Raw genomic sequence first — 8,024 nt, forward strand, 5'->3', positions numbered from 1 at the left:
CTTTAGAAAAAGATAGAAAGTAAGTTAAACCGAGATTAAATAAGTTAATCTACATTGGTAGAAACGGACATTAGTCAATCAACTAGATTTTTTGTAAAAAATTTACGGAAATTTACGGATTGAATTGAAAAATCAAGATCTTGGGAACGCACGAGAGAATTTAATGCCACTCGAGAATTCCGAAATCTGGCCACGAAGGCGACACGTCACTGACGGCGGGCCAATTGCGCGGCCGAAATTACGCGCCACCGGCCAATGGCCGGTCGCCTTATTACGCACGGGCAACTTCGCGCGCGGCGTGCTGACACTGCTGACCGGCCTGACCGCGGCCGACGGTTCGCGCGGTCCCGGCGGTCCGTCGTCCGTCAGTCAAATCACTAGTCTTCACTGTCTTCAGTCAGTCGAAATGAAGATGGCCGCCGAGGTGAGGTGGCTGCTCGTATTTCTCGTGTCGTGCGGCGTGTCGTCGTGCCACGGCGAGGCGCCGCATCGGAAATTCGAGTACAAGTACTCGTTCAAGCCACCGTACCTCGCGCAGAAGGACGGCAGCGTACCGTTCTGGGAATACGGCGGAAGTGAGTATACACGGGTGCAGAAGGAGGGGGGGGGGGCCGTGTATAACCTAAACCGCGACACCTGTCGCGCCGACGTCGCTCCTCCGCGGCCGCCTTCCGTATGTTACCCCGGCGACGCTGATCTGGAGAGGGCCCGCGGTTCTTACGCGTCCCCCGGCGTGCCCCGTCTCGTTCTTCACCCCGCCGACGCGGCTACATAATTTCCCGCTGCACCGCGCTATCTCGAGAGCGATCAAAACACTGATGACGTGTGTACACGTTTCTCGCCGCACGCCGCGGAGACGCGAAGTTAACGAATGTCGATTTCCCAGGCGTGGAATTGCGACGATCCTGCAACCGATACGTTATAATTAAACTTCCGAGAATCGCCGTTAATGCGACAGTGATTATTTTCTTAATAACAGTTCAGTTGGATTGATACTTAATGAAAATTGAAGAGTAAGCTATACTTAACGAAAATGGTAAAAAAGTATTATTAAAGCACGAAAAAAGATTCCTCTCTTGTGTGAAGAAATATCGGATGGTAATGTCCTAAAGAATATTTAATAGCGATGCTTAACATTGCTGTATTACGTTGACTTTAATTAAACATATGTTTTACTTGTCTCCTGTTAAAGCCTTGCTTGTTTTAGCTGAACTTCTTGCACGGTTCATTTTTCCTCTTTTCCTTTTCCTTGAAGAGAATGTGCAAGAAGTTCAGCTAAAACAAACAGGCCTAGTGTATACGTACACTTCACAAACTAGTGTAGCGATAGAAAACAAACCTCTTGTCTCCTGTCGCGGTCTTAATATTATTTCCCATATGGTTTCAAAAATACAATATATCTCATATAAATATTATACATATGACAAATATAATCTATTCGTTTTCTTTTAAAAACCTACACTTGTGTTTTAAATTGCAGATGCCATCGCTAGTGCAGAAAATGTCAGGCTAGCGCCATCACTTAGAAGTCAAAAAGGTTTGTACATAGATATCACATATGCGTATGTATAAAAACACGTCGATATTTAAAGCTTTTTAGAAAGAAATTTGAAAGTAATTTTTACAAGAAGAGTCACGTGCATTATTATTAAGTTAATGATTTATAACAATTTTACAATGTCGTTTAGGTGCAATATGGGTGAAACAGCCGACGACTTTCGACTGGTGGGAGGTAGAATTAGTGTTCCGGATAAGCGGACGTGGAAGAATAGGGGCGGACGGTTTGGCATTCTGGTACACCAGCAGCAAGGGATCCTACAACGGCTCCGTTTTCGGTAGTTCAGATCTTTGGACGGGTCTGGGAGTCTTCTTTGACTCGTTTGATAACGACAATAAGCACAATAATCCGTACATCATGGCCATTGTCAATGACGGCACGAAGGAATTCGATCATACAAGGTAAATTACATTATTTAACAACTTGTCTGTGACTTGCACATTCGAACCAGTATGTATAATTCGTTGTTTTATCCCATTCTGAAACAGTGACGGCTCTTCGCAGCAATTGGCGGGCTGTTTGCGAGATTTCCGCAATAAACCTTTTGCCACGCGAGCGCGGATAGAGTATTACATGAATTCGTTAACTGTGAGTATACCAGAGAATTATCTAATAATTTTTATCTCGACATCTCGTTTGATTGATCTTTTCCATTCAAGCTGTTATTTCACAATGGCATGACGAACAATGAGCAAGATTATGATATCTGCTTCCGAGTTGACAATGTTGTGTTACCGAAAAACGGATACTTTGGAATATCTGCTGCTACTGGTATGCATACAAAAAATATTGATGCGGTATACAAACTAAAATCTCGTGAACAAGTCAAGTCTACTATGTAATATAAGATGTACCTGTATAAGATTTAAAATAACCAACCTTTCCTTGTTTTTTTCCAACGTATATATATATATATATATATATATATATATATATAATTCGACATAATAATTTAATTATACAATTTGTACCGTGCGTTTTCATGTATTTCTGATTCCCAGGTGGCCTGGCTGATGACCATGACGTCTTATATTTCCTCACTACCTCTCTGTACACTCCCGGACAGCTACCAGTAGATGGGAATAAAGTTTCTATAGAGGAACAAGCCAAACTCCAACAGGAATACTTAGACTACCAAAAGAAGCTCGATGAACAAAAAGAGGAATATCGCAGGTAGGAAAATACAATGCGATATCGCAGTACTTTTTCAACATACGAGCCTCAATATCGATATGTTATTCTGACAGGGAGCATCCAGAAAGTCAGAAGAACGAATTCGATGAAACATTCTATGAAACGGAGAGTCAAAGGGAATTGCGACAGATATTCAACGGGCAGAGCCAAATGTTTGACGCTTTGCGCGAACTTCACAGGAAATTAGACGAGATCGTTGGAAGACAAGAGAGAACGTTGAGTTTAATATCCCAAGTCGGGCAAGGAGGTAAATCGCTCGTTACGTTTGAATTGTAATTTATATCGAAACAATATTGTATATCGATTAATTTGATTTGAATGCATAATCAGGTGTACAAGTTGCGGGTCAACCAGGACAACAACCTGTTCTGATCGACACTATACGTCGGCAGGAAGTCGACGCTGTGTTGAATAATCAAAATGTCATATTGAACACAGCTAGGGAAATTAAAACCTTCGTGGGAGAGGTTCATTCCAAGACTGAATCTATTCTTAGCAATCAAGCGCGCGCTCCGACAGCACAGGTCTGTATTATTTCGTGTGTAATCTAAAAGCGACAATCAATTTCCACAAAACTTTTCTGACATCGATAAATAAAATTTCGCAGGTGCAGCCAATGGGATACGATTATCAGTCATTTATGACGGAGATGCGGGACGGACTTAACACGTTAAAGAAGGATGTTAAAACCACGGGAAACGTAGATTGTCCTAATTGTTTAACAACTAGCATATTCTTACTGTTCGTCGCGGTACAGATGATAATACTATTGGTGTACAGTCTTTATCGGTAATTATACGTAATAGAGCAATCGTTCGCGTACAAAAAGAAAGATACGTAACGCTAGTTTTTTTTATATTCTACAGAGACAATAAGGAGGCACAGATGAAGAAGCTCTACTAATGTACGCATCGTCCACATCAGCGAAATTTATACAATGCATTCTCGTCTGCATTACGATTCGATATTTTTATTACTCGTTATTCGTATCCGCGAGGTATGCGTGTCTCTCGTCATTTGTATAATAAATCCTTCGTCCGCTAGATGTGAAATTGTACAGCATCCGGATATCGCCCCACGAGGACACAAGGACATCTCTCGGCGTTGTGACTCGACCCCATTTTAAATAATTTCCTTTTAAATGTCCAAATCGGCAGCCATCTCCATCACGGTGGATTGTGCGTTACGTTGTGCAATCCTATATTACAATTGTCGTATACCGACAAGACGCACGCGTGAAGTTTGGAGGAATGATTTAAGTTGAAGTTTACTTACAGATTAGTTGACCTACTGAGAGTTATTAAAGATGTCTCACGATTATTTTCTTGTACCGTTATATATAATATATAGTTTTTTTACTTGTCAATCGTCGCAAGCATACTTATCGTTACGCACATATAGTTTTTGTGAATTTTTTTTCATTTACAATCGCTGTATTATCAATATCTCGTTGCAACGGTAACACGGATTTCCATGTAATCTTTGTATACGATATTTTGTATCGCGCATTTAGTACATGAATATATAATTACTTTATTCGTAAGAAATGTCACTCTTTCGTCGAGGTCGGCGTTCCACTGTGAACTGATCTATTTCTCGGGAAGAGATAATTATCACATGATGCGTCTTATAACCGTTATGTAATCATAACGATTTTGAATGTCACTCAGCATTCCATCAGAGACTATTGTATAATCGAATAACGTACGTTTGTGTGCATTACAGTCCTATCTTGTGTAAACATGATTGTGTGCAGTGAGACTGCGTTTTTTTTGAAGCCACGATAAAACATCTCCGAGTTAAAATGTATGTTACGTGTGTAAGGTGCATGAGTAGAGATGCGATAGCGTACGGGAGCGAGATGGAAAGATTTCGAAGTTTGTTGTTTCCCGCATCATCGCATTTGTAAAAATTTATTCGGTATTGTAGCCGTACGAAGACATATATCTGACAAGAAAAATTAAAGAGGGAAAGAGAAACGGATTTAATTAATGTTAATGTTATGTGAATTTTTATTCTCCTATATACGTTCTCAACCGGACACCTTTCGCCATGATTAATAATTCATCATTAAATGTTACATTGTTTGTATTAGCATTTAAGAATTTCAAACTGGTCATGATCTAATTAATTCATTTCTTTGATTTATTGTAATATTACGGTGCGTAATAATTTAATTAACTACAAAGATCATATTTTGCGGGAAACTAGGCGACACGTGGTTCTGTCGTCGATTTGAAATGCGATTCACTATTGATATATCTCGAAATACATCGATATTTATGTCGACCACAACTCACGTCTTTTCCGTCTTTTCCGATAGATGTAGTGGCGAGTGGCGACTGGTGGCGACGCATGTTCTTTCGGCCGTTCGCTTTACGGTAAGATTGCGGTATGACAAATAATTTAATGTAATCGGAGAAATCCAACTATTATAACAAAGATATATCGAATTTTATGGACGAATATTATATGATTTGTGGCTGATCTGTTCGAGCGAAGCTATATTTTCACGGTATCGAGAGTTAATTTTACTTTTCCGCCGAGTGTACATACGCACCGTTCGTGTGTGATATTTTTAGATTATAAATAAATAGCAATGTTACTTTTCTTGGATTTGTAGAGATCAATCGTAATTTCTACTACTTGATAAATTCTGCCCGTTTTTTTTTTTAATGCACATTTTTGTTCTGCACGTGACGTGAAAATCATAACCTGATATAACCTCTAAGTCACAAGCGTCACTGTGTATACAAGTGTGAAATGATTGTATTTAGTTTCCGCACATATTTTAATAAATTGTGTATGTAGAGTTTGTTTCTTCAGTAATAAAACCTAAGATCTTTGTCTTCGTAGATGGTGGACACCAAGGCTCAGACTCCAGAAAAAAAGGCTGCGGCTGCACCAGCTGCAGCTGCACCAGCTGCAGCTGCACCAGCTGCAGCTGCACCAGCTGCAGGCAAGGAAGGTGCGAAGAGCAAAGGTGCAAAGGCCAAGGGAAAGCCTGCCAGGGGCAAACCGAGGAATTACGACTTAGGCAATGGTGTCTATAGATTCAGTCGTACTCGCATGTACCATAAAAAGGCTATCTACAAATTCCTTGAGAAGAAAACCCCCAAAAAGGTAAGCACTTATCAATTTGAAGGTATACATGAACTGTTAGACAATATTTTCAAAATTGTTTAATATAGAGCACTGTAGTCAATTAATTATGAAATAATCGTGAAAAAATTGATCAAGGCTATTTTCTCTATCACAAGTAGTCAAATATAAATTGGACTTGGATTGATAGATGTGTGATTGTAGGTTAAACCGAAGAAGCCATTGACCATCGAAAAGCAGATCGGCGGTGACAAGAACGGAGAGAAGCGTATCGTCCTTTTGAAGAAGAGACGCGCAAATTATCCTACCGCTGATCGCGTAACTGTGCACCATTCGAAGAAGTGTTTCCACGAACATCGTCGTTACCTGAGACCTTCTCTAAGACCGGGAACAATCTGCATCCTGTTGGCTGGCCCTCACAAGGGAAAAAGAGTAGTTCTTCTGAAACAACTGAAGAGCGGTTTGCTTTTGATTACTGGTATGTTTCTTGCTGAACTTTACGTCTTGTAATAGATACTCCATTAATGCGTATTAACACCAGACTTGATTATAATTTATAATTGTTAACGAATCATTGTAGGGCCATTCCTGATCAATGGATGTCCTTTGCGGAGAGTCAGTCAAAATTACGTAATCGCCACCTCCACGAAATTGAGTGTCTCTGGTATCAAATTGCCTGGACACCTCAATGATGACTACTTCAAGAGGAAACGCGATAAGCGTGCCAAGAAGGAGGAAGGTGATATCTTCAGCAAAAAGAAGGAAGAATACAAACCGAGCGATCAGAGGAAGACTGACCAGAAATTAATTGATAAAATGGTGATCGACGCTATTAAGAAGCATAAAGATAAAAAGATGCTGTTCACGTATCTGTCGGCAATGTTTGGACTACGAAGCAGTCAGTATCCACACAGAATGAAATTTTAATTCTTTGTCGTGCTTATGATTCGAAATTTTCAAAGAAATAAATATAAAACTATAAATCTACCTTTATTTATTATCCTCTATTTCTTGTTTTGTCTGGTATTAAATATCGCACTTCTTGAAGGTAGAGCACCTTAAATTTGATAGAAAAGTACTGTTTTACAATATTTACAGTAACTAATGAGGAATTAATAAATAAAGATTTGCGAGTGAGTGCTTTGTTAATTTTCGATATTTCTTCGCGATTTTAAGTTCCGAATTCTCAGAATCGTTGGTTCTCGGAAATTTGAAAAATTCTTGGAATTTTAGTAGTACCTCTGATTATATTCTAATACTTTATCGATTTTCGTGATTTTAAGTTCTCAACTCTTGCAATTTTTATAAATTTGAAAAATTCTTGTAATTATAGTGCAACCTTCTTACATATTATATTCTTCTGACACTTTGTCGATTTTCGAGAACATAATTCTCGGAAATTTAAGAAAATTCTTAAAATTTTAGATATTATAGTATAACTCCCTTATCGATTATATTTTCCTAATTTATCAATTTTAAAAAATGTAAATTTTTTCTCGACATTTTCAAATTTTCACATTTTCACATTTTTAATTTCACATTGTGAAATTCTATAAATTGCAATTCCTGGAATTTTTGTTTAATAAATGGGGATAAATGTGAAAGCATATTTAAAAGAAAAGTATTTTGTTTTATCAAAGTATATGTTTTATTATAGTTTTGTAAATTACACAATGCGTCACACATTAATAGGTACATAATGTATAGTGGTAGATAAATTTGTAGATATATGTTTGCCTATTAAAAATAATCGTATGCACTAGCGGATTCTTTTGGAATTAAAACTTCTCTTCAAATAAAAATTTAATCAACACACTTTACTAGGTCTGTTTCAAATAAATAAATAAATAAAAAAAAAAAAATACATTGACATTAAAGCAGAATCAGATGTTTCACCACGTCCTCGTCGCTAATTCTGGTGAAAGCTAAGGTTGATATTAATCGTGAGAGAAATATCAAACCAAATAATTTTTCCGAAATCCTCTTCATTAGCGGTGTCCGCTAGTGATTATATAATTATCGGCTAATAAATATTGTGTTATCCTATTACACAAATTATGTATATATTAAATAATTATGCTAAATTATGATTTATAAAATAATTTTTAGCTTTTTTGCGTATCATAAATTTATCGACCAAAATTACGCGTGTCCAAAAGCGATAAAAATA

The 8,024-nt window shown here is 38.0% G+C and overlaps 2 protein-coding genes across 4 annotated transcripts; both read left to right on the forward strand.

Annotated features, from left to right (window-relative positions):
- Window positions 1-125: 125 nt before the first annotated feature.
- On the forward strand, window positions 126-4,750 carry Ergic53 (lectin, mannose binding protein ergic53). Its single transcript, XM_077413241.1, has 10 exons — window positions 126-575; window positions 1,481-1,537; window positions 1,689-1,959; window positions 2,047-2,146; window positions 2,218-2,329; window positions 2,560-2,731; window positions 2,806-2,999; window positions 3,083-3,276; window positions 3,360-3,541; window positions 3,619-4,750. Exons 1-10 carry the CDS (start codon window positions 164-166, stop codon window positions 3,653-3,655), a joined length of 1,731 nt encoding a protein of 576 aa, XP_077269367.1. The 5' UTR covers window positions 126-163; the 3' UTR covers window positions 3,656-4,750.
- A 269-nt stretch (window positions 4,751-5,019) lies between these two features.
- Rpl6 (ribosomal protein L6) lies at window positions 5,020-6,837 on the forward strand. 3 transcript variants are annotated; one of them, XM_077413242.1, is made up of 4 exons: window positions 5,020-5,133; window positions 5,609-5,875; window positions 6,059-6,332; window positions 6,435-6,837. In XM_077413242.1, the coding sequence occupies exons 1-4, from the start codon at window positions 5,035-5,037 to the stop codon at window positions 6,779-6,781; spliced, it is 987 nt and encodes a 328-aa protein (XP_077269368.1). In that variant the 5' UTR covers window positions 5,020-5,034; the 3' UTR covers window positions 6,782-6,837. The 3 variants fall into 3 exon arrangements, with proteins under 3 accessions (XP_077269368.1, XP_077269370.1, XP_077269369.1); XM_077413244.1 differs by having other exon boundaries at window positions 5,121-5,144; XM_077413243.1 differs by having other exon boundaries at window positions 5,125-5,267.
- Window positions 6,838-8,024: the final 1,187 nt, after the last annotated feature.

The sequence above is a fragment of the Temnothorax americanus genome, unplaced genomic scaffold, assembly GCF_048541705.1.
Source record: "Temnothorax americanus isolate GAGA-0224 unplaced genomic scaffold, ASM4854170v1 Scaffold32, whole genome shotgun sequence".
NCBI lineage: Eukaryota > Metazoa > Arthropoda > Insecta > Hymenoptera > Formicidae > Temnothorax > Temnothorax americanus.